The 27672-nt window shown below is 42.1% G+C and overlaps 1 protein-coding gene across 1 annotated transcript in view; it reads right to left on the minus strand.

The window, feature by feature from the left end:
* The window catches only part of mxra5a (matrix-remodelling associated 5a), a 70944-nt gene that overhangs the window by 18266 nt on the left and 25006 nt on the right, over positions 1–27672 (minus strand). The window contains exons 4-6 of the mRNA XM_034173529.1: positions 21919–25695; positions 7082–8003; positions 6039–6365 (exon numbers count right to left, since the gene is read on the minus strand). Coding sequence (XP_034029420.1) covers positions 6039–6365; positions 7082–8003; positions 21919–25695 — 5026 coding nt within the window. The remainder of the gene's footprint in view (positions 1–6038; positions 6366–7081; positions 8004–21918; positions 25696–27672) is intronic.

The following is a 27672-nucleotide window of genomic DNA, read 5'->3' on the forward strand; positions in this document are numbered from 1 at the left end:
TCCAATCATATAGAAAACTACACCACATTATTTGCCTGATCATAAAGATTCCAAAAAGGTATAGTTTAGACAATCTGTGACTGAATATTATGGAGTTATGAGGTAAAAAGAGCAAGAATGGTGACAAAGGTCAGTTTCAGTTTGTACAGGTTCAAAAGTTAGAGTTTATCCAATTTTGGTAACAATGATGCAAATTATTGGTTGAGGTTTTAAAAAGTAACAGTTTGCATCATGTGTCATGCTTAGTTCATGTTACAGGGTAACATATGTCACATGTCATAGAATCCAATGCATATTGTCCTTGTTTGACCTTTTCTTTGGAGACCAAGCATTCAGCACTGTCAAAGTTATTCCATTTATTAATCCTATTAACTTAACCAATAATTTGCATCACCTTTTACCAAAATTAGAGGAACTCTTTACCTTTTGACCCCTGTACAAATTGAAATTGACCTTTGTCACCATTCTTGCCGTTTTTACCCCAAAACTCCATAAAACTCTCAAACTATCAGACAAATAACGTGATATAGTTTTCAATTTGATTTGAGCATTTTTAAATTTTGACCCCTGTGTAATTCTTCAATTGACCCTTACCTGGCTGCCTATTGAAAATTCAAGTGGCCAGTCAGGTTTTTTTTAAGTGTAATGTCTAAGCTGTATTTGTGCTGAATTTGAAGGATTGTTTCACTTATCTGCTGCACTAATAAGCCAACAGAGCATGAACCAACTGCTGTCTGTTAGCTTAAACATGTGTATATAAGGCAACCTGAATTAAAGGATAAATGCTGCTTTTACCAACCTGGATGTCATTTCTGGCATAAAATATGGTTGTTTACTCACCAATATAAGTTTGGTGTCATTTGAAGTCCATAGTTCAAAACGGCGTGTCCGGTTCAAATCAATCAATCAATCAATCAATCAACTTTTTTCTTGTATAGCGCCAAATCACAACAAACAGTTGCCCCAAGGCGCTCCACATTGCAAGGCAAGGCCATACAATAATTATGAAACACAGTCTACGTCTAAAGCAACATAACCAAGGGATGGTCCAGGGTCACCCGATCCAGCCCTAACTATAAGCCTTAGCGAAAAGGAAAGTTTTAAGCCTAATCTTAAAAGCAGAGAGGGTGTCTGTCTCCCTGATCTGAATTGGGAGCTGGTTCCACAAGAAAGGAGCCTGAAAGCTGAAGGCTCTGCCTCCCATTCTACTCTTACAAACCCTAGGAACTACAAGTAAGCCTGCAGTCTGAGAGCGAAGCGCTCTATTGGGGTGATATGGTACTATGAGGTCCCTAAGATAAGATGGGACCTGATTATTCAAAACCTTATAAGTAAGAAGAAGAATTTTAAATTCTATTCTAGAATTAACAGGAAGCCAATGAAGAGAGGCCAATATGGGTGAGATATGTTCTCTCCTTCTAGTCCCCGTTAGTACTCTAGCTGCAGCATTTTGAATTAACTGAAGGCTTTTCAGGGAACTTTTAGGACAACCTGATAATAATGAATTACAATAGTCCAGCCTAGAGGAAATAAATGCATGAATTAGTTTTTCAGCATCACTCTGAGACAAGACCTTTCTAATTTTAGAGATATTGTGTAAATGCAAAAAAGCAGTCCTACATATTTGTTTAATATGCGCTTTGAATGACATATCCTGATCAAAAATGACTCCAAGATTTCTCACAGTATTACCAGAGGTCAGGGTAATGCCATCCAGAGTAAGGATCTGGTTAGACACCATGTTTCTAAGATTTGTGGGGCCAAGTACAATAACTTCAGTTTTATCTGAGTTTAAAAGCAGGAAATTAGAGGTCATCCATGTCTTTATGTCTGTAAGACAATCCTGCAGTTTAGCTAATTGGTGTGTGTCCTCTGGCTTCATGGATAGATAAAGCTGGGTATCATCTGCGTAACAATGAAAATTTAAGCAATGCCGTCTAATAATACTGCCTAAGGGAAGCATGTATAAAGTGAATAAAATTGGTCCTAGCACAGAACCTTGTGGAACTCCATAATTAACCTTAGTCTGTGAAGAAGATTCCCCATTTACATGAACAAATTGTAATCTATTAGATAAATATGATTCAAACCACCGCAGCGCAGTGCCTTTAATACCTATGGCATGCTCTAATCTCTGTAATAAAATTGTATGGCCAACAGTATCAAAAGCAGCACTGAGGTCTAACAGAACAAGCACAGAGATGAGTCCACTGTCTGAGGCCATAAGAAGATCATTTGTAACCTTCACTAATGCTGTTTCTGTACTATGATGAATTCTAAAACCTGACTGAAACTCTTCAAATAGACCATTCCTCTGCAGATGATCAGTTAGCTGTTTTACAACTACCCTTTCAAGAATTTTTGAGAGAAAAGGAAGGTTGGAGATTGGTCTATAATTAGCTAAGATAGCTGGGTCAAGTGATGGCTTTTTAAGTAATGGTTTAATTACTGCCACCTTAAAAGCCTGTGGTACATAGCCAACTAATAAAGATAGATTGATCATATTTAAGATCGAAGCATTAAATAATGGTAGGGCTTCCTTGAGCAGCCTGGTAGGAATGGGGTCTAATAGACATGTTGATGGTTTGGATGAAGTAACTAATGAAAATAACTCAGACAGAACAATCTGAGAGAAAGAGTCTAACCAAATACCGGCATCACTGAAAGCAGCCAAAGATAACGATACGTCTTTGGGATGGTTATGAGTAATTTTTTCTCTAATAGTTAAAATTTTATTAGCAAAGAAAGTCATGAAGTCATTACTAGTTAAAGTTAAAGGAATACTCGGCTCAATAGAGCTCTGACTCTTTGTCAGCCTGGCTACAATGCTGAAAAGAAACCTCGGGTTGTTCTTATTTTCTTCAAATAGTGATGAGTAGTAAGATGTAATGGCAAGTAGCTTTACGGAGGGCTTTTTTATAGAGCAACAGACTCTTTTTCCAGGCTAAGTGAAGATCTTCTAAATTAGTGAGACGCCATTTCCTCTCCAACTTACGGGTTATCTGCTTTAAGCTGCGAGTTTGTGAGTTATACCATGGAGTCAGGCACTTCTGATTTAAAGCTCTCTTTTTCAGAGGAGCTACAGCATCCAAAGTTGTCTTCAATGAGGATGTAAAACTATTGACGAGATACTCTATCTCACTTACAGAGTTTAGGTAGCTACTCTGCACTGTGTTGGTATATGGCATTAGAGAACATAAAGAAGGAATCATATCCTTAAACCTAGTTACAGCGCTTTCTGAAAGACTTCTAGTGTAATGAAACTTATTCCCCACTGCTGGGTAGTCCATCAGAGTAAATGTAAATGTTATTAAGAAATGATCAGACAGAAGGGAGTTTTCAGGGAATACTGTTAAGTCTTCAATTTCCATACCATAAGTCAGAACAAGATCTAAGATATGATTAAAGTGGTGGGTGGACTCATTTACATTTTGAGCAAAGCCAATTGAGTCTAATAATAGATTAAATGCAGTGCTGAGGCTGTCATTCTCAGCATCTGTGTGGATCTGTGTGCACAGAGAAACTCACAGTAACGACCAGGTGGATGATAGATAATAACAAATAAAACTGGTTTTTGGGACTTCCAATTTGGATGGACAAGACTAAGAGTCAAGCTTTCAAATGAATTAAAGCTCTGTCTGGGTTTTTGATTAATTAATAAGCTGGAATGGAAGATTGCTGCTAATCCTCCGCCTCGGCCCGTGCTACGAGCATTCTGGCAGTTAGTGTGACTCGGGGGTGTTGACTCATTTAAACTAACATATTCATCCTGCTGTAACCAGGTTTCTGTAAGGCAGAATAAATCAATATGTGGATCAATTATTATATCATTTACTAACAGGGACTTAGAAGAGAGAGACCTAATGTTTAATAGACCACATTTAACTATTTTAGTCTGTGGTGCAGTTGAAGGTGCTATATTATTTTTCTTTTTGAATTTTTATGCTTAAATAGATTTTTGCTGATTATTGGTGATCTGGGAGCAGGCACCGTCTCTACGGGGATGGGGTAATGAGGGGATGGCAGGGGGAGAGAAGCTGCAGAGATGTGTGTAAGACTACAACTCTGCTTCCTGGTCCCAACCCTGGATAGTCACGGTTTGGAGGATTTAAGAAAATTGGCCAGATTTCTAGAAATGAGAGCTGCTCCATCCAAAGTGGGATGGATGCCGTCTCTCCTAACAAGACCAGGTTTTCCCCAGAAGCTTTGCCAATTATCTATGAAGCCCACCTCATTTTTTGGACACCACTCAGACAGCCAGCAATTCAAGGAGAACATGCGGCTAAACATGTCACTCCCGGTCCAATTGGGGAGGGGCCCAGAGAAAACTACAGAGTCCGACATTGTTTTTGCAAAGTTACACACCGATTCAATGTTAATTTTAGTGACCTCCGATTGGCGTAACCGGGTGTCATTACTGCCGACGTGAATTACAATCTTACCAAATTTACGCTTAGCCTTAGCCAGCAGTTTCAAATTTCCTTCAATGTCGCCTGCTCTGGCCCCTGGAAGACAACTGACTATGGTTGTTGGTGTCGCTAACTTCACATTTCTCAAAACAGAGTCGCCAATAACCAGAGTTTGATCCTCGGCGGGTGTGTCGTCGAGTGGGGAAAAATGGTTAGAAATGTGAACGGGTTGGCGGTGTACACGGGGCTTCTGTTTAGGGCTACGCTTCCTCCTCACAGTCACCCAGTCGGCCTGCTTTCCCGGCTGCTCGGGATCTGCCAGAGGGAAACTAACGGTGGCTAAGCTACCTAGGTCCGCACCGACTACAGGGGCCTGGCTAGCTGTAGAATTTTCCTCGGTGCGGAGTCGAGTCTCCAATTCGCCCAGCCTGGCCTCCAAAGCTATGAATAAGCTACACTTATTACAAGTACCATTACTGCTAAAGGAGGCAGAGGAATAACTAAACATTTCACACCCAGAGCAGAAAAGTGCGGGAGAGACAGGAGAAGCCACCATGCTAAACCGGCTAAGAGCTAGTAGCTGCGCTAAGCTAGCGGATTCCTAAAAACACGCAAAGTTAATAATGTGTAAATAATTTAGAGGTGATTCAGCAGAGGGAGTGCTTTAGTTAAGGCACGTGAAGATTACACTGTGAAACAAATCGTTATCTAGGTAACTAGATCAGTCTAACTGCGCAGATTAAACAGCTAACAGATACAGCAAAACACCGCTGTGCTCCGGAACAGGAAGTGATACAATACCGCAGTGAGAGCCAACCACCAGTAGAGGCCTGAAGCAAACATTTTACTACTTCTAATAAGGTGGATTAGAACTTTTTGTGGTACACAGCACCAACTACTCGACAGGAGGAACCTAGCAGTCAATGTGACTCACTAATTTCAAAATGCAGCTCTTTCAACCAGACATGTGGTGCCGTGACATGTCAATCATCTGTGTCCAATCAGATTTCAGGGAAGTCCAGTGAAATCCCGGCCTCCGCTCTAGCTCCACCCATGCCAGGAAGTTTTCAACATTTGACATTTCCTGTTTCACTGTGACTGAAAATTTGGCACTTCCTGTTTGAGTGCTTGCCACTTAGTTCCCCTGAGAGTCCATGGGATCTCGTTTGTCAATCCAGGAAGTGTTTGACATTTGAACATTTCCTGTTTTACTGTGGATTCAAAATTTGGCACTTCCTGTTTAGGACGCCCTGTACCATGAGTGAGCTTCACGCCGCTGCGCGATGCTTCGCTCATATAATTTTCTTATCTTAATTTTGTTTAAATTGTACAGCACTTTCTAATTTTGTAATTGAAATGATTATAAATCCAATTACAATTATTATAATAAATTTTAATCACTTACAATGATAAAAACTGATTTGTGCATCAAACTCATGTGATGCAGAAATCAGTCTAAATAGCAGCATGTTGTATGTTAAACAATAAAAACATTAAAGTGGCTTTAAGATTTGTACCACTAAGATGCAGTGCTGTTCTGTTGCTCTTTATAGTAGCGTTGACATGAAACTATCTTTGGAAATGATAAAAAAAAATTATATTCAAGAATCAACATTAAGCAGTTAATACCTGCGACTGCGTCCCACATTCACACTCTCTCTGTGTTTGACTGGATTGACCATTGTTCCATCTGGCAATGCCCAGGTGATTTCAGGGTCAGGAAGGCCAGAGGCTACGCAGTCCACCTTCAGGTCTCCACCATACACCACCTCCTGACTGGACCGCTCCTGCTTGTGCTCAATCATGGCTGGCTTGGTCAACACGTTGACCCCCAGCAGAATGTAGTCATCACCCCCCCTGTTGCGTGCCACACACAGGTAGTCACCGCTGTCCTTCTTATTCACAGAGTGAATGGCAATGGTGCCATTGGGGAAGACCTTGATTCTGGTGTCATAGCTGTGATGAAGGAAAGGTTACATATTAACATGGGCTATGTGTTTATGGTTGCAGTTTGAAAAGAATTATTAGCCCATCTATTAAGTGCCATTTCAAAATTTACATTGAAGTACATCGTGCTGCCTACTGGCTAGTAATTTCATCTGTTGAGGTTCTCACACCTGGTCCTCAGTGTCCCCTTCCCTGCATATATTCTTCCTCTCCCTGCTCTACTCACAGTAGTCTGGCTGTTTGGCTTCTACCCATACTTGTTGGCTGAACATGAGTGAACAAATGAACTGTGGGTAAAGCAGGGAGCAGTTGTCCCTGAAAACCTGGATTGACAATCAGTAGATCATCATTCCTTCATGCATTTATATTTCTTCCCCTGCACATCAGTGAAGCTGTGATGGCAGGATATTGTTTTCTCTTGTGTGTTTCTGTGGACAGGGTAACTCAAAAGTAGCTGGGAATATTCCCTTTCAGCTTGGTGGTTTTCTTTTTTGTATCTAAACAATCAAAAACCCTAGATGGATGATCTAAAGCATATATTGATAAGCAACATGTTTGTGATTGATTGGCATGAATGCCTTTATAATGAAGTCACACAGAGGTGAGGTCATATGATGAAATCATACATAGTTAAAAACACCATTACAGACACATGGATTGTGTATTCACTTGCACATTCACATTGTGGTGTGTGCATGGTACACATTAGCCCTTGTATTTTTTACCTGTAATGAGCATCAACCAATTTCTTAGAGGGTGTCCTCCAGATTATCCGAGGCTCTGGCACCCCTGTTGCCAGGCAATTTAGCACAAGGTTTCCACCATAGATCACATCTGTCTTCCTTGGTGATGAGGAGGTAGTCCTGGCCTTGGTGGAGGAAGAGGCATTCCTTCGTATGCTCAATGTCACTGTTCTCCTGCTAGCTGCCACAGCATTACTTGCTGTGCACTCATATTTCCCAGCATTCCCCATGCCCAGTCTATGCAAGTACAAAGTCCCATTGAGGAAGACAAAGATGGTGTGGGTAGTGAAAGCCTGAGAGGCGGTTAGCTGGAGACCATCAGGTGTGATCCAGTGGATATGAGGTGTGGGTGCACCTGTGGCAGTGCAGTGGAGGTAGGCACTGCTACCCTCTACGACAGTTCTGTCCTCATGCTTTGGTTGCTGAATCACAGGTGGCAGTGCTAAGACAAACAGACGGACAGACACTGTATCGGACCCCACTGAACTGCTGCCAATGCACTTATAAATTCCCCTGTCTGCATAAACTGCCCGGGTTATATGGAGGGTGCCATTATGGATGACAGCAACACGCTGGTGAGAGGCACCACTAGGTGGTGCAGCAGTCATATGGACACGGTTAGGGAGTTCCCATGTAACACGGGGTGTGGGGTGTCCATCAATTTTACACTCCAAGTTAACAGTGCCCCCTGGACGCACAATCATGTCTCTGTGGCGAGGCTGGAGGATCCGTGGGTGCTCAGACAGAACCATGAGGTTGACTGTTGCCTTGTCTGAGCCAAACTGGTTCTGGATCATGCACATGTACTGACCCTGATCCATCAGCTGTGTATTCCTGATGATTAATGTACCATTTGGATGGACCTCAAACCTCTGGACCCTGGTGTTCTGAGCTATACTTGCTCCTGCATGAATGAAAACACAGAGAATCCAAACATCATTCTCTCACTTCCTACTCGCTCAAGCTGTTATTGTATTACCTCATTTATATTAATCAAACAAATACAAACAGTGTGGCACTGAAAGGTCATCTGCTTATATTAGGTAGTTCTCAAAAGCTGAGATGGAGTGCCAGAAGGATATAAATGAGGGAAGACTGCAGTATGATAACTCTGAAGGACTTATGGGCTTCTGTGGATGTGAGTGGATAAAGTACATCACCAACAGCACAGCATCATGATGGAGTGTCATAGAAAAGGATTTCTTTCCAAATAATATGGAAAATAAAAGATAAATTAGCCAAGTAGCACATGGAAGACTCAAACATAGATGTAGTCTGTTTTCTTGCATCTCTGCTCCATTCCACCATGAAGCTTTGACTGGTGGGACAAACGCCAAAAGGTGCATGATGCACCCAGAATGCACTGTCCTCCAATCACCTATAGAAAGCCTATACACACAAAACAAACAAACAAACAACAAAAAAAAACAAACAAATGGTGCCACACAGCACAAAATTTGGTGCCTTGACTCATAATTATAAGGGAACCACTTTTGGTGCTACATAGTACCAAAAGTGGTGGTTGGCTCTCACTGCGGTATTGTATCACTTCCTGTTCCGGAGCACAGCGGTGTTTTGCTGTATCTGTTATCTGTTTAATCTGCGTAGTTAGATTGATCTAGATAACGATTTGTTTCACAGTGTAATCTTCACGTGCCTTAACTAATGCACTCCCCCTGCTGAATCACCTCTAAATTATTTACACATTATTCACTTTGTGTGTTTTTAGGAATCCGCTAGCTTAGCGCAGCTACTAGCTCTTAGCCGGTTTAGCATGGCAGCTTCTCCTGTCTCTCCCGCACTTCTCTGCTCTGGGTGTGAAATGTTTAGTTATTCCTCGGCCTCCTTTAGCAGTAATGGTACTTGTAATAAGTGTAGCTTATTCGTAGCTTTGGAGGCCAGGCTGGGTGAACTGGAGACTCGGCTCCGCACCTTGGGAAATCCTACAGCTAGCCAGGCCCCTGTAGTCGGTGCGGACCAAGGTAGCTTAGCAGCCATTAGTTCCCCTCTGGCAGATCCCGAGCAGCCGGGAAAGCAGGCCGACTGGGTGACTGTGAGGAGGAAGCGTAGTTCTAAACAGAAGCCCTGTGTACACCAACAACCCGTTCACATTTATAACCGTTTTTCTCTACTCGGCGACACACCCGCCGAGGAACAAACTCTGGTTATTGGCGACTCTGTTTTGAGAAATGTGAAGTTAGCAACACCAGCAACCATAGTCAATTGTCTTCCGTGGGCCAGAGTAGGCGACATTGAAGGAAATTTGAAACTGCTGGCTAAGGCTAAGCGTAAATTTGGTAAGATTGTAATTCACGTCGGCAGTAATGACACCCGGTTACGCCAATCGGAGGTCACTAAAATTAACATTGAATCGGTGTGTAACTTTGCAAAAACAATGTTGGACTCTGTAGTTTTCTCTGGGCCCCTCCCCAATCGGACCGGGAGTGACATGTTTAGCCGCATGTTCTCCCTGAATTGCTGGCTGTCTGAGTGGTGTCCAAAAAATGAGGTGGGCTTCATAGATAATTGGCAAAGCTTCTGGGGAAAACCTGGTCTTGTTAGGAGAGACGGCATCCATCCCACTTTGGATGGAGCAGCTCTCATTTCTAGAAATCTGGCCAATTTTCTTAAATCCTCCAAACCGTGACTATCCAGGGTTGGGACCAGGAAGCAGAGTTGTAGTCTTACACACCTCTCTGCAGCTTCTCTCCCCCTGCCATCCCCTCATTACCCCATCCCCGTAGAGACGGTGCCTGCTCCCAGACCAAGAAAAAATAATATAGTACCTTCAACTCCACCACAGACTAAAACCGTTAAATGTGGTCTATTAAACATTAGATCTCTCTCTTCTAAGTCCCTGTTAGTAAATGATATAATAATTGATCAACATATTGATTTATTCTGCCTTACAGAAACCTGGTTACAGCAGGATGAATATGTTAGTTTAAATGAGTCAACACCCCCGAGTCACACTAACTGTCAGAACGCTCGTAGCACGGGCCGAGGCGGAGGATTAGCAGCAATCTTCCACTCCAGCTTATTAATTAATCAAAAACCCAGACACAGCTTTAATTCATTTGAACGCTTGACTCTTAGTCTTGTCCATCCAAATTGGAAGTCCCAAAAACCAGTTTTATTTGTTGTTATCTATCGTCCACCTGGTCATTACTGTGAGTTTCTCTGTGAATTTTCAGACCTTTTGTCTGACTTAGTGCTTAGCTCTGATAAGATAATTATAGTGGGCGATTTTAACATCCACACAGATGCTGAGAATGACAGCCTCAACACTGCATTTAATCTATTGTTAGACTCGATTGGCTTTGCTCAAAATGTAAATGAGTCCACCCACCACTTTAATCATACCTTAGATCTTGTTCTGACTTATCGTATGGAAATTGAAGACTTAACAGTATTCCCTGAAAACTCCCTTCTGTCTGATCATTTCTTAATAACATTTACATTTACTCTGATGGACTACCCAGCAGTGGGGAATAAGTTTCATCACAGTAGAAGTCTTTCAGAAAGCGCTGTAACTAGGTTTAAGGATATGATTCCTTCTTTGTTATGTTCTCCAATGCCATATACCAACACAGGGCAGAGTAGCTACCTAAACTCTGTGAGTGAGATAGATTATCTCGTCAGTAGTTTTATATCCTCTTTGAGGACAACTTTGGATGCTGTAGCTCCTCTGAAAAAGAGAACCTTAAATCACAAGTGCCTGACTCCGTGGTATAACTCACAAACTCGCAGCTTAAAGCAGATAACCCGTAAGTTGGAGAGGAAATGGCGTCTCACTAATTTAGAAGATCTTCACTTAGCCTGGAAAAAGAGTCTGTTGCTCTATAAGAGTCTGTTCCTCTTACTACTCATCACTAATTGAAGAAAATAAGAACAACCCCAGGTTTCTTTTCAGCACTGTAGCCAGGCTGACAAAGAGTCAGAGCTCTATTGAGCCGAGTATTCCTTTAACTTTAACTAGTAATGACTTCATGACTTTCTTTGCTAATAAAATTTTAACTATTAGAGAAAAAATTACTCATAACCATCCCAAAGACATATCGTTCTCTTTGGCTGCTTTCAGTGATGCCGGTATTTGGTTAGACTCTTTCTCTCCGATTGTTCTGTATGAGTTATTTTCATTAGTTACTTCCTCCAAACCATCAACATGTCTATTAGACCCCATTCCTACCAGGCTGCTCAAGGAAGCCCTACCATGGAGGAATGGTCTATTTGAAGAGTTTCAGTCAGGGTTTAGAATTCATAATAGTACAGAAACAGCATTAGTGAAGGTTACAAATTATCTTCTTATGGCCTCAGACAGTGGACTCATCTCTGTACTTGTTCTGTTAGACCTTAGTGCTGCTTTTGATACTGTTGACCATAAAATTTTATTACAGCGATTAGAGCATGCTATAAGTATTAAAGGCACTGCACTGAAGTGGTTTGAATCATATTTATCTAATAGATTACAATTTGTTCATGTAAATGGGGAATTTTCTTCACAGACTAAGGTTAATTATGGAGTTCCACAAGGTTCTGTGCTAGGACCAATTTTATTCACTTTATACATGCTTCCCTTAGGCAGTATTATTAGACGGCATTGCTTAAATTTTCACTGTTACGCAGATGATACCCAGCTTTATCTATCCATGAAGCCAGAGGACACACACCAATTAGCTAAACTGCAGGATTGTCTTACAGACATAAAGACATGGATGACCTCTAATTTCCTGCTTTTAAACTCAGATAAAACTGAAGTTATTGTACTTGGCCCCACAAATCTTAGAAACATGGTGTCTAACCAGATCCCTACTCTGGATGGCATTACCCTGACCTCTAGTAATACTGTGAGAAATCTTGGAGTCATTTTTGATCAGGATATGTCATTCAATGCGCATATTAAACAAATATGTAGGACTGCTTTTTTGCATTTGCGCAATATCTCTAAAATTAGAAAGGTCTTGTCTCAGAGTGATGCTGAAAAACTAATTCATGCATTTATTTCCTCTAGGCTGGACTACTGTAATTCATTATTATCAGGTTGTCCTAAAAGTTCCCTGAAAAGCCTTCAGTTAATTCAAAATGCTGCAGCTAGAGTACTGACAGGGACTAGAAGCCCCAGCCCCAACCAGTCCTAGCAGAAGACTGCCCCTCCCTGAGCCTGGTTCTGCTGGACGTTTCTTCCTGTTATAAGGGAGTTTTTCCTTCCCACTGTCGCCAAGTGCTTGCTCACAGGGGGTCGTTTTGACCGTTGGGGTTTTTACGTAATTATTGTATGGCCTTGCCTTACAATATAAAGCGCCTTGGGGCAACTGTTTGTTGTGATTTGGCGCTATATAAATAAAATTGATTGATTGATTGATAGAAGGAGAGAGCATATTTCACCCATATTGGCTTCTCTTCATTGGCTTCCTGTTAATTCTAGAATAGAATGTAAAATTCTTCTTCTTACTTATAAGGTTTTGAATAATCAGGTCCCATCTTATGTTAGGGAGCTCTTAGTACCGTATCACCCCAATAGAGCGCTTCGCTCTCAGACTGCAGGCTTACTTGTAGTTCCTAGGGTTTTTAAGAGTAGAATGGGAGGCAGAGCCTTCAGCTTTCAGGCTCCTCTCCTCTGGAACCAGCTCCCAATTCAGATCAGGGAGACAGACACACTCTCTACTTTTAAGAATAGGCTTAACACTTTCCTTTTTGCTAAAGCTTATAGTTAGGGCTGGATCAGGTGACCCTGAACCATCCCTTAGTTATGCTGCTATAGACTTAGACTGTTGGGGGGTTCCCATGATGCACTGAGTGTTTCTTTCTCTTTTTGCTCTGTATGCACCACTCTGCATTTAATCATTAGTGATTGATCTCTGCTGTCTTCCACAGCATGTCTTTTTCCTGATTCTCTCCCCTCAGCCCCAACCAGTCCCAGCAGAAGACTGCCCCTCTCTGAGCCTGGTTCTGCTGGAGGTTTCTTCCTGTTAAAATGGAGTTTTTCCTTCCCACTGTCACCAAGTGCTTGCTCATAGTATCAAGACTGGAAAAGGGTGTGACAGGATGCAAATGCTGGACTCGAACTCAAGGCTTGGTAGGCAAAAACAGTTTACTAGGGCAAAAAGCAGGGTCTGGTACATGGGCAGGCAATCCAACAAAGCGAACAAGAGCAAATACATCAGGCAGGTGCGTGGTCGAAAATACAAGCAAGAGGTCAAAGCACACTGGAAGCAAGCAGGTCGAGAACAAGACAAAGAAGGCTGGAGAGAAGGCATAGAGCGCATCAATCTGGCGAGGTAACAGAACAAAAAGAGGATCTTAAATACACCCAAGTGATGAAGTGTAGATTGGGAGCAAGTGTGCGTGGAACTCACCAGAATGCGGGTGTGGCCAGGGAGAGGGAAACACCCACCACCATTAGACAGGAGATACAACCAAGAGAGACAGGGACAGTAAAACCCAAGCAAGGAAAAACCCAGACAAGAGAATAAGACTACAGCGAGGCAAACATAGCAAAAGCATGAAAACACAACCAGGCAGAACCTCACATCCTGACACATAGGGGGTCGTTTTGACCGTTGGGGTTTTTCTGTGATTACTGTATGGCTTTTGCCTTGCAATATAAAGCGCCTTGGGGCAACTGTTGTTGTGATTTGGCGCTATATAAATAAAATTGAATCGAATTGAATAATAACCCATAATACTGTAACTCTGAAATTGTTATATGCTTCAGTACACTGGGTATTGAGCCAATTTTACACCCCCAGTTATACCCCTTTATGGTGGAGTGCCACAGAGATTTCCATAAAAAAATTTGGAGACTCATGTCAACATTTGATCTTTTTTTTCTGTATTGAAATCCTTCAATATTCCACTCCACCATGACGCTGTGACTGTAAATGTAATAGACAAAAGTTGTGCATGCAAAGTTTCTCCAGTCACATCCACAGAAGCCTTCTGCATTGTCAGGGTGTTGTTGTGGCTCCCCTCACTAGGCTCTCAGTTTGCCTGTTCCAGACATATTTACCGTGCAGGACCAAACTCTGTATTTCTTCATGACTGATGGAGTCTAAGATGTATTCAGTGACTTGGAAATGTTCAATCCCATGATTTGTCTCAAAAAAGTGATTGTGAAAATGATGATTTGCTGTGTAATCAGTTCATCAAACTATGGAAATAACTGTCCCACGTTGTACAAAGTATGTTTCATTACATTAAATATGTTTTTGCTGTTGTTTTGTTGCTGTTGTTCAATAACTATTGAAATAAAAGAAAACATTATTGGTATTTTGACTATTACATTCAGTCATTGTGTGTATCCATTTATTCATACTCATATTTCCTCTACCCACTTAATCAAATTTAGGGTCAAGAGGGAGCTGAACCTTTTCCCAGCAGTCACTGGGTGAAAGACAGGGTACACCCTGGACAGGCTGCCAGTCTGTTGCAGGACCACAAGTAAACTGAAAAAGGAACATGACTGAAATACTTACACTGGTTGCCCATGCTCAAAATGTGTCCAAACAACATGTTATTTGGACACATTTTAAGCATGGGCAACCAATGTACTGAACAACATATAAACAAGAGTGGTCTGAGAGCACAATATCCCCCACTGGCAAATGGTGCTTTGGTAGAAGGGCTTGCTACATTCTGATAACTTGTCAAGGTATGTGATAGTTGACTTCAGAATGCAGACACCAGCTCATGAAACTTGCAGTGTCTAGGTTTGTTAATCAAGAGCCATAACTCTGCCAAAATGTGTCAATCTTGTACAATATTACAATAAATTACCAACCCATAACAAGGAACAGTACCAAGTTTCCCCAAATTCCTACTAAAAATGTGAGGAGTTGATTTCAGAATGCAGGTGCCCACTCATGATCAGTGTTGCCACAGTTACTTTGAAAAAGTAATCCAATTACTGATTACTCCTTGAAAAAGTAACTTAGTTACTTTACTGATTACTCAATTGTAAAAGTAACTAAGTTAGATTACTAGTTACTTTTTTAGTTACTTTCCCCAGCTGCCCACAACAACCCTCTGCCACCTCAACATGACAATGATACCTGTTTTGCCAAAACTCACTTTATAGTCACCCTTTCTTGACCTCAATGAAAATAAATACTTGTTTTATAAAAAGTAAAATAAAGACCTCTTTCTTGACCTCATATTTAACTGTTGACAGCACTGTAACAGTAAAACTTGCAATTTATAACCTACATTGTTTATAAATGTAACTGTTAAATTCATTCTAACATTTTTCTAACATTTAAATTCTCTCTAAACATTTTACTTGTTGAAATTATTATTATTTTAAGTAGTATTAGTAGTTGTAGTAAAAAAAGGCTTCAAAACTGGAACTTTAATCTAGGGGCGTTGTGGGGGGGGGGGGCACATCCCTGCCCCACGCCCCCATTCTATCTGGATTTGCCCCTGCTTTGGCGTTTGAGCACAAAGAATGGATAACATTTATTTATGCAGAAAACATGACCAGATTTACAGGTAAGAAAGTTTTATTGCGTTTTCACATCATGTGGTCCTCAGAAAGAGAGTTTAGGTGCATTTGAGTGGAAAACAGTGTTAGTTGTTGACGCGTCGCGGAGGATCAGCTATTTTTAGCAGCAGATACGGAGCGGCTCGGAGAAAAAAAAGCATAAAAATGTCTTTGTAAAGCTCAGTGCAGGTGTGCTGTTGTCACTGTGCTTTAAGAGGTGAGGACGAGTCGTAGCTGCTGCAGAAAACCGTGAATGAAATGCTCACAGCTCAATTAAAGTGGGCAATTCAGTCGAACCCCGACCTCCTGCCCACGGACCAAGTTTAATGCTGCTATCGACCCATAATGTAAAAATAACAGTAACGCACAGTGACTTGGAGAAGTAACTTTAATCTGATTACTGATTTGGAAAGATTAACGCGTTAGATTACTCGTTACTAAAAAAAAGTGGTCAGATTAGTGTAACGCGTTACTAAGTAACGCGTTACCAACATCACTGCTCATTATACTGATTGAGTCTAGATTTGGTAATCAAGGGCCATAAGTCTTAAAATGGGCCAAATTTGAATGATATGATGTATTACCAACCTATAACAAGGAATTGTACTAAGTTTCATGAAATTCCTCCTAAAAGTGTGAGAGGTGTTGGTTTCAGAATGCTTATACTGTTTTTGGGACAGACAGACAGACGGATGGAAATCACCACATCATAATCCACCTTTGGGCGTTTGGCCAGCGGGGGTTTGCTTAGTTTGTTCAATTGCTTTCTAGTATGTCTATTCTCTTGCTGGGTTTTTTCCTGCTTGGGTCTATCTGTCCCTTTCTCTCTCATCTGTCTCTTGGTTCTTGGTGGTAGGGGTTTCCCTCTCTCTGGCCACACCCTCATTCTGGTGCTTTCCACACACAGCTGTTCCCAGCGGTGGACACAGATAACCAAAAAATTAACTTCGATAACAGATAATCAGATAACTGAAAAGTTATCTTTGATAAAGATAAACCACCCAAAAATGTATTGGAAGTTACAGATAACTGATAAATTCCAGTATTGTCTCTGGTACATTTGCAACTACTAACAAGCTGAATTTGAGTTTTAACACCACGATTGCTTTTGGAAGCATCAAAAGCGACAACAGACAAAAACGATGAGCCCACACTTCTATGTTTGAACATCTTGCCCCCTGCTGGAAGCTCTTGTTTACTACGCAGCTTCCAGCACTAAAGCACCCTGAGAGCAGCCACAAAGCCAGCTCTCTACAAATCACAATGCTCCGGTCAGGTGGAGATCTTGGAAAATAAAGTCATGCTGACTTATGGTTTGGTGTGAATACTAATAGAATAACTCCATTAATGTCAGTTCTGTCATTTGTACAAAGTTAAAATATAACATATATCTTTTAATGTTGAATAATGCACTAATTCTGAGATTTTGTAACAAACACAGACAGATCGCAAAGGATTCTGGGTAAAGGTGCCTCTGCTAAACACTGATTGGTTGAGTCATTCATTATGTAAACCAACACGTTAATGTGACGTGTGTTGTGTGTTGGTGTTTACAGATAAATGTGCTTTTGTAAAATATTCCTTTTTTTTTTGTAAAAACAGGCATTTTTACGGAGCCCTGGAAGTGTCATCGCAAAATGTTTTGCATGTGGAGAGAATGTGCGCTCATTTTATTATTTTTATTATTAGTTTTATGATGTGCGCACGTTTTATGATGTTGTAAAATGTGCACTCAATATTGTGTTGACACATAAATGTTGGCTTTACACTGTGTGAGTTTTGGCCCTTTTTCAGATGATTTTTCATGCATGTTAGAATTTTTTGGACCGAGTTTCAGGTTAATCGCATGTCCTGCATTGTGTAGTGTACATGGAGTAACAAGCTGCGTTTAACATCTCATGACCACCTCCTGATCGCTGATCGTATGGTCAGATGAAACTCAAACCTGTTTGATATTATTCTGGTCGGCCGTCGTGACGGCATCCTGCTGCTAAAGAGCTACAAGCGTCCAACTGCTCACACCACAGACCTGTCTTGTAATGTTTTTTTGTTGTTTTGGTTTGTTTTTAAACTTTGCTGTCTCGCATCGAGAGTTTTTGTAAATTAAGTTTGAAAAAAGCTTACGTTTTGCTTTTGGAAACACGAGTTCGACATGTGGTTTTTGAACGTACAATGTGTTTGAGAACATAAATCGTGTGCTCTGAACTTTTACACCGTGATTCTCTGTGGTACAGTTTGAACTGAAACCGAGTACAGTGATTAAAATATCACACAGTGTCTGCTCAGCTTTAGGACAAATACTGCCATGAACTGCCATGAACACTGCTGGCCAGTAGATGGCAGTAGAAGCTTTGAAACCTTACCAAAACAAAATTCCAGATAATCTGTGTCTGCTACATTTAAGATGCATGGAATTTAACAAACGCAAATACAATAACAACGTCTACGAGGTCTGTTAGAAAAGTATCCGACCTTTTTATTTTTTCAAAAACCTGATGGATTTGCATCACGTGTGCTTGCATGAGCCAACCTTGAACCTTCATGCGCATGCGTGATCTTTTTCACGCCTGTCGGTTGCGTCATTTGCCGGTAAGCAGCCTTTGTGTGAGGATGGGTGTAGTCTCTCGTCGTTTTTTCTTTGCAAGGAAATGGCGGAACGACTGGAGCAGCGCGACTGCATCAAATTTTGCCAGAAACTGGGCGACAGCCAGGTGGAAACCATTTAGATTATTCAGACGGCTTTCGGTGATGATCCTATGGGCATCACAAAGGAGCAGTACAACAGGTTTAAAGACGGCCGCACAACGGCGGAGAGCACGTCGCGCTCCAGGCAGCCATCAACATGCTGAAATGACCGGATCATTTCCAAAGTGAACGCTGTGATGATGTGGGACCGTCGTGTGACTATCCAAGAAATTGCAGAAGAGGTGGACATCAGCACTTTTTCGGCACATCCCACTGTGACAGAAGATTTTGCTTTGAAAAGAGTTGCAGCGAAATTCATCGGCACGAAGCTGATGGCGCAGCAAAAGCGCCTCCGTGTTGAAGCCTCACAGGACATGTTGTGACATGCCTAGCTATTCCACCATTCGGAAGATTCAGACGACTTTCGGTAGCTTTTCAGTCGTGTGACTATCCGAGAAATTGTGGACGAGGTGAGCATGTCACAACATGTCCTGTGAGGCTTCAACACGAAGGCACTTTTGCTGCTCCATCAGCTTTGTGCCGATGAATTTTGCTGCAACTCTTTTCATGGCAAAATCTTCTGTCACAGTGGAATGTGCCGAAAAAGTGCTGATGTCCACCTCTTCAACAATTTCTCAGATAGTCACACGATGGTCCCGCATCATCACAGCGTTCACTTTGGAAATGATCTGGTCATTTCAGCATGTTGATGGCTGCCCAGAGCGCAGCGCGCTCTCCACCATTGTGCGGCCATCTTTAAACCGGTTGTACCATTCCTTAATCTGTGTGATGCCCATAGCATCATCACCGAAAGCCGTCTGAATAATCCGAATGGTCATCATCACCGAAAGCCGTCTGAATAATCCGAATGGTTTCCACCTGGCTGTCGCCCAGTTTCTGGCAAAATTTGATGCAGTCACGCTGCTCCAGTCGTTCCGCCATTTCCTTGCAAAGAAAAAACGACAAGAGACTCCACCCATCCTCACACAAAGGCTGCTTACCAGCAAATGACGCAACCGACAGGCGTGAAAAAATTCACACATGCGCACAAAGGTTCAAGGTTGGCTCATGCAAGCACACATGATTCAAATCCATCAAGTTTTTTTAAAAAAAATAAAAAGCATGGATACTTTTCTAACAGACCTCGTATAAACCCAGAGAATATATTCACGAGCGTTTTAGGCACTACAGGTTAATGCTGTTGTCCGTGGAGCCTAAACAGAGTGTCTGAAATGCATTTGTCCTGTCGTGAATGTACTGAGATTACCCTATCCTACCCATAACTACACATATAGAACTACACATCTGTTAGGAAACTTTTAACACGTAGGTGTTCAATGATTTTAAATTTTAAAAATGTTTGCTGCTGTTCAGCTTTGTTTACTACGTTATTGGTCTAAAAGTTATTGGACAAAAATTTATCGGAACATAATTAGTCTGATCATGGTTTTTAAAGTTATCTAAAAAGTTAATCCGATAATAAAAACATTATCTTCGATAATTATCTGTTATCGGATTATTGGAACTGTGCCCACCACGGCATGTTCCCTATTTGCAGCTCATCACCTGGATGTATTTAAGTTCCACAGTTTCCTCTGCTCCTTGCCAAACTGATGCGCTTTGTGCCTTCTCTCCAGCTCTGTTTTGTGTATTTCCTTGACCTGCTTGCCTCTCATGGTTTTGATCACCTGCTTGTGTACGTGACCATGCCTAAGCCTGATGTTCCTTGTACGTCTGCTCTAGTTGGACTGCCTTTTTGTGTACCGGACCTGTTTGCTGTTTTAGTAAACTATTTTTGCACACAGAGCTTTTTGTTTGAGTCCTGCATTTGTGTCCAGCCATCTCTGTCTGCTAAGCCTGGTAGATCTATCAAGAGACAGACAAGAGAGAAAGGGACAGACAGACAGACCCAAGCAGGAAAAAACCCAGCAAGAGAATAAACATACCAGAAAGCAACTGAACAAATGAAGCAAATGAAAACATAAAACAAAGAAAAACAAAAACTCACATCCTGACAAAAATGAAAAATTGTCACTATATATATATATGCCATGGACTATCCCCAAATAAACTCTTTCCGAACAATAAAAAAAAAATGTCATTTTGTCATATGACGGCACTTCATAACCCGAAGTATATGTCATTAATTCTGTGGAAAATCTAAAGGGACTACACCTTTAACTTCTGACCAATCTGTTCTCAGAAGAATATTGCAGTTATTTTTTTATGATTTGATATTACTTGTGACACTGTCGCACATTAAAATTGGCCATTCAAGCAGCTTTGTGGTTTATTTTTAATTATTTGAGAAATAATGTTTCTCTTCACTATATGCAGATGTTTAAATCTTGAGCTACAGTGTAATTGTAAGATTACTGGTGGCTAACATATTTACATTTCAGAAGTGTCAAAATTTTTCTGTAGCAAGGAAGAACAGGCACTGCAAATCTGAAATTGTAAGTACGAGGTCTATTAGAAAAGTATCCGACCTTATTATTTTTTTCAAAATCCATATGGATTTGAATCACGTGTGATGGCGTCAGACAAGCTTGAACCCTCATGCGCATGCGTGAGTTTTTCCATGCCTGTCGGCTGCATCATTTGCCTGTGAGCAGGCTTTGAGTGAGGAGTGGTCCAGCCCCCTCGGCGGATTTTCATTGTCAGGAAATGGTGGAATGATTTGGGCTTTTTTTCCAATTTTTTCAGAAACTGTTAGAGACTGGCAGCTGGAAACCATTAGAAAAATTTATCTGGCTTTCAGTGAAAATTTTACGGGCTACACAGAGAATAAGGACTGTTACTACAGCTTTAAGGACGGCTTTAAGGACGCTCGGCGTGCCGCGCTCCGTGCCACCATCGTGCCGCATGGCGCAAAGCAACGCCGTGATGAAGCCTCACGGGACATGTTCTGGCATGTCCAGGCACATCCATAATTTCTCGGATAATCACTCGATGGAAAAACCACCGACAGCTGTCTGAACGCCATCTCAAAGCCGTCCTGTGAGACCAAAACAGAGGTGGTTTTGTCTCACTCCAGTAGCGAATCCATCGTGACGCGCGAAGCCTCCGCTCGGCTTTCCATGACAAAATCTCTTGTTAAAAGTGAAATCTGCCAGAAAATGGTTGATGTCCAGCTCTTGTGATAACCAGAGAAAGTGCACACGACGGTCCCGGCTCCACAGAGCCATCCGTTTAGAAATGATCCGGTCGTTTGTGGCTCTCGATGGCGGCACGGAGCGCGGCGCGCCGAGCGTCCTTAAAGCCGTTCTTAAAGCTGTAGTAACAGTCCTTATTCTCTGTGAAGCCCGTAAAATTTTCACCGAAAGCCAGATAAATTTTTCGAATGGTTTCCAGCTGCCAGTCTCTAACAGTTTCTGAAAAAATTCTGATGGAAAAAAAAGCCCAAATCATTCCGCCATTTCCTGACAATGAAAATCTGCCGAGGGGGTGGACCACTCCTCACTTAAAGCCTGCTCACAGGTGAATGACGGAACCGACAGGCATGGAAAAACTCACGCATGCGCACGAGGGTTCAAGCTTGTCTGACGCAATCACACGTGATTCAAATCCATATGGTTTTTGAAAAAAATAATAAGGTCGGATACTTTTCTAATACACCTCGTACATTTGAAGTGTGAATTTGAATCATACGTACCAGTTGCAACTTTAGTCCATGACAGGAAGGGCATTGGCTCCCCCACAGCCTCACAGGGAAGTTGAGCATCTGTTTCAACTTTGACTTTGAAAGTCTGGAAATTGTTTGCAATTATCCTTGGTTTTCCTCTTAGAACTGAACTTTGTTCAGGTAATTTGTGCTTCTGAGGTACATCCTGAGTGCTTGTTGTTCGTCCTGCTCCATGTTGGTAAGTCTGGAATGTTGGAATAGGGGTGGGCTTGACTCCTTGCACGCTAGTTAATTTTATGGGTGAGGAAGGTGGATTTATACTAGTAATCACAAGCTGTTTGGGGTCAGCTAACTGGGTTGTAGGATCAGAATATGATCCTGTGTTTGGTGTTGCCCTAGTAGTAATAGCAGGGAACTCTGAGTCTTGTCTACCTGGAAGGTCATTGATCCTGGGACCCTCCTGGAAGGCAGGTCTTGGTGGAAGCAGTTGGGAGATCAATTTAGCATCTGTTGGAAGTGGTGCTGTACTTGTGGGGGAGATCACAGGTCTTGATGGAGTAGGAAAGGGAAGTGCTGTTACATTGTTTTTTCTACTATCGGCGTCATCATTAGCATTGCTTGGATGCAGCCTTTCAGGTTTGACTGTGGTAACTTGCTCTGTCAACAGTTTGCCTTGTAAAAACCTGGTGCCCAGTGTTGTGATGAAACCACTTTCAGTGAAGGGATTGTATGTGTCAGTGGTTGATTGGACGTCTTGCTTAAAAGCAGGAGTAACTGAGTCAGGTAGCAGATAGTTCAGAAGCATTTGTTCATTCTTTTTAGTGGGTGTGTCTTGATGGTCTAGTTGATTCTGGTCCACATCTGCTTCCATTTGTATTGCCATGTGAAGATCCCCAGAAAAATTGTCAGAACTAATAGATCCAAAGCCTCTCATAATGCCTATGTTTTGTGCCTCTAATAAAGGTTTAAGAGGAATGTGAGTGCTGCTCATTAACCTCTGCTGGCTGGTGGTGGACATATCTATAGCCACTGTAGGAGATGCACTCTTCAAGATTATGAAGGGTATTTCAGTTACGATTTTTCCACGACCTGCTTCAGGAGTGGCTGTTGGAAATGATGGAGCTGTTGATGTGCAATCGAAGGGTGGTTTGGCCAATGGTAGAAGGAGGTTCTTTGTTTCAGGGGTAGAAACTGGAAGTGAAGAGCTTTTGGTGGCTGCCTCGCTGTGATGCCTGGAGACTGTGCTTTCTTTGTGACTCAGTCTGTCTAATGACGCTACTTGGCGGCTGCTGAATGGAACAGTGGTATTGAAATTGGCCACTGTAACTTCTGGTGACTCTATTTTTAGCTGTGTGGAGGCGGTGGTCCTGACTGCAGGAAAATGGGGATCCCAAAGTGTGGTGGTAACAAACTCTGGGACTTTATTCAGCTTTTGTTTCCTTCTGTTCAATCTTCTTCTTCCATCCTTACCTTTTTTATTCAGTTGTTGGAGGCGTGCGGGCAAATTTTCTTCAATTTGATTCTCCGTAAGAGCTGAAGAAGCTGTTATCAACCTCATCTCAGAGCGTAAAATGTCATGTGCTGCAATGTTTGGTTTTGTATATGATGCTAAAGTTTTCTTCTTGTTAGAGTTGGCAACAATATTTGAAGTATCTCTATCCTTGCTCTTCTCCAAAGCCTGGGACGTATCAGCAGTGACTCTTTCAACATCTGTATTTGTGTTCTGGCTCTTTTGTGTAGAAAAACTAGTGCTGCTGTCGGTGATGTTTGTGTTTGTCTGCCAGCGAGTGACAGTGTGTAGCGGAGCAGCTGTGTTCTGTAATCTGGCTGAAGTGTGTGAATTCAAGTTTATGTGAGGAGTTGTGTGACGTGCAGTGGATGGAGTGTGTGCTGTGTGTTGGCCTGCTGGAGTAGAAGTGCTGTGTGTGTTCATATCATGGTTACTGTATAATGTCTGTGTTATATCTGTGTCAGGACCTTGAGTATTGTTGAGGGTAGTTTTTATATTTGTGAATGGTGTGGTGACCTGTGTCATCTTCCCATCTGATGACCCTTCAGTGTTTTCTTGTGACTGAGTTGTCTGTCCTCTTTCTGAACTCTGTTCTCTCAAAGTCATGTGCTGAACTGGATTTGATGTTACAGCACTCTGAGCATTTCTATCCCTAACCTTAGCCAAAATGTGTGCCCATTTCTTTGGGTCTAATTTATTATTTGGTATGTTAATCCTTCTCCTGCTCTCAGCTGTTTTCTTCCTGGCTTCAACACGGGCGCCCACAGTTTTTCTCTGCACCGGTTGCCTCCGCCAGGTGTTCTTCACTGGATGCAAACTGCTCCTCCCTGTGTCCCCCCTTCCTGAAACTCTGCTTCTCAAAACATCTGGATGATCTTTTGGCACATTCACCTGAGTCACTTCGACCTCACCTGATGCCTCTGCTGTGTCCTCACTCAGATCTATCATCTTAGTATCCTCCCGTGCAGCTGACTGAGGTTTAGTGGGAAATTTCCTCACAGGTCTTATCGGCCCTTTGCGTCTGATGAGAGTTACTTTTGTAGCTCGAGTGTCCACACCATGTAGATTCATGGCAATGCATTTATAAAATCCACTGTCCAAAAGTTGACTCTGGCCAAGATAAAGAGTGCCATTAGAATAGATCCGAGCTCTGGAGGAGTTGGTGTGGAAACCAACTATGTTGCTGTTTGGTAGTATCCAGTTAATTTCAGCATCAGGGGAGCTGTAGACTGGGCAAGGAAGAGAAATTGGGCTTCCTACAAATCTGTTAATTGCTGTAAGTGAGGTGTCCTCCCCTGGGGAAGGACTTGAAGATTCTTGTACTGTCAAATGGAATGGCAGGACAGCAAGGTCTCCACTCACCATGGCACTGCAGTAGTAAACTCCTGCATCTGTGTGACTGACAGTTTTAATGACCAGCTGTCCATTTCTAGACACAGATACTCTGTTGTCTGGAGTGCTGTATGGTGCCTCTATCTTCACATCATCTGGAAAAATCCAACTGATAGCTGGTTCACCAGAACTGTAGATGTTGCAGTCCATATGTGTAGGGGCACCCAAGATAGCACTCAGTACTTGTCGGGTACTATTTCTTGACTTAATCATGACCCATGCCCTTGTCTGTCTTCGCACCAGCTCTTTCTCAATTGCCTCTGAGAGATAGGTGTTGAGGATCAGCTTCACCATTTTTTCTGAAGATTTTGGTCTGTTCAGCTGAAGGTCCACAGATGTCTGCATCAGCCATTGTGGCTTAGCCATGATATTAGCCTGAACACGTGTGTAGTACAATGCATCTCTTATGGAATCCTGTCTGTACACATAGGTCAGATTAGGCTCCTCGCTCAGTATCATCTCTCTCTCTAAGTGTGCTGGCATGTTACTGTAATATGCAATGATCCTCCACAGTGCCTCATACTTATGTCTATCAACTTGGCATTCAAGATCCACTGACAAAGTGATGTTGGTGACTAGATGAAACTGGTTGACTTGCGCCCATGTGATGTTGGTAGTCCCGCTAGGCTCACCAATGCTACACTTTAGATCCACCTTGTTCCCATGTTCATCTGACAGGCCAAGGGAAATGTTACCAAATGGTTCTTTGAAGTCCTCAGTGGTCAAGACCTCAGTCTCAGCATCCGCAGGTGGAGTAGTCCTATGGGGAGCACTGATGACTGGGCTGCTGCAGACCAGGTTCTCCACAGCTTGGAGCACCTTCCCCTGGAGGTGCTTGGGTGAGGAGCACGTAGGACACAACTGGCCACCAGGAAGGGCCCTGTCCTTTTTGCATTTTAATATGCCTGGAGTAAAAAAAAAAAACAATAAACGCTGTTAAACAAGTTGACAATATCAAGACACTTACTTTAAAATGAGCTAGTTAAGTCACAAGCTACTGTATTTTATGTATGTCGTAATAGAGTGTAAGCCACATTTACCACTTCATGCAACAAGAAGCAAAGTGAATTTAATTGACACATTATTAATTTATAAGAAACACATGGTGCTGCATAGCTAACAAGCTAATTTATGCAAGCACAAAATGTGAGTAAACTGCTTCTTTAAGCCATTAAACAGACACTCATATGTGAGGTGAGAGTGCAGTGCAATTAACGTTTGAAAACTCTGTGCATTATTTATTTATTCATAACAGATACAGTGTTTTAGCAAATAGCAACTACAAATGAAGTAACAGTGGCAGATCTTGATATTGTCAATACAGTCACCCACCCAGGGTGGCATCTTGTAGGGGACAGCATGAGTGCTTGCAAAAACAAAAAATTTGCTTTCATTTGCACAAACTGTTTTTCTATCATTCATTTGCATGTCAAGTCAATCTGGTGAGTAATGGGAGCGCCCTGTGTTTTGCAGGTGTCTCTGCTTGTTGTTGACTGAGAAGGTTTCACACACTACAGACATAATGAAGTACTCATTGAAACAGTCCTGTCGAAAAGATGAAAGAACCTACTGCGAGTGCAGGTAGCAGAGGGCACAGGGGAGAGAGGACATGGAGATGGCGGGAAGAGGGCACTGTCAGCTGGGTTGCCCGTGCTGTGCACCAGCTGTCAAGGAAGTGGAGGGAGCCAGAGTTTGTGAAAGGAAGAGGAGGTGGAGCGGGGATTCATCGAACAGAACTCTAATGTAATTACGGTGTAGTCAAAGAATCACACCTTGAATTTCTGCCAAATAAAGCACATTTCATTCATTATTATTGTGAATACAGAGCAATAGTTTCACATAGATGTTATCTGAACAGGGTTGTGCGAAAATGTTCTAAATAATATAGTGCTGGATGATGGGTAATCTCTTGATTCTCGAGTCCCAAATAAACAGAGATGGACAAAAAAATGGTCATAGTCATCAGGTGCCCACTTTTGGAAAAAAAGAAGAGAAATGACCAAAGACCAGGAGGTTTGGGATTCACATACTGGTTTGGCTTTGGATTTTATTTGAGTGTGTGTTCACAGCCTGGAGTTTGCTGTTGGGAATACTCCAGTTTGTCATTTAATAATTGACAATGGATTATTACACATGTATCAGACAATTTGAGCCCATTAACACTCTGATGTTGCTCTGGTTCAGAGTTCTTTGTATGTGGAACATTTCCAGAAGTGAATAAAGATCAAGATAAATTTTATTTATCCTGAGGAAATTATTTTGCCAGAGTACAGAATCAGTAAATCACACAGGGCTGAATCCAGGAATGCAGGGGACCCAGGACATCAGCAGTGCAGGCTGAGGAAGTGCTCCCCCCCAAACAGGATAACCTCTGTCTTGGATTCATTAAGACTGAATACATTAGCACTCATCCAAGATTTAACCTCACTCAAACAATCCAATAATGGCGGCATTGGGTCATTGCCTAACAACCTTAGTGGCAGGTAAATCTGGACATCGTTGACAAAGCAATGGAAAGATATCTGGTATTTTCGGAAGATACCACCCAGGCGCAACATGTACAAAAGGAAAAGAATAGGACCTAGAATGGAGCCTTGAGGGACTCCACAGGTCAGTGGGGCCACATCTGAAGAAAAGTGGCTCAGCTGCACAGAAAAACTCTGTTTTGTGAGGTAAGAACTCAACCAGGTGAATGCAGAGCCTGTAATTCCCACACATTGCTCGAGACAATGCAGCAGAATCGCGTGGTTCACTGTGTCAAAGGCAGCTGACAAGCTCAAGCATCAGGATGACAGGACTACCTGAGTCAGCAGCTAAAAGCAGATCATTAAAAACTCTCAATAGAGCAGTTTCGGTGCCGCTGCAGGCCCGGTGCCAGAAAA

This window comes from Thalassophryne amazonica, chromosome 1 (assembly GCF_902500255.1).
Source record: "Thalassophryne amazonica chromosome 1, fThaAma1.1, whole genome shotgun sequence".
Lineage (NCBI taxonomy): Eukaryota > Metazoa > Chordata > Actinopteri > Batrachoidiformes > Batrachoididae > Thalassophryne > Thalassophryne amazonica.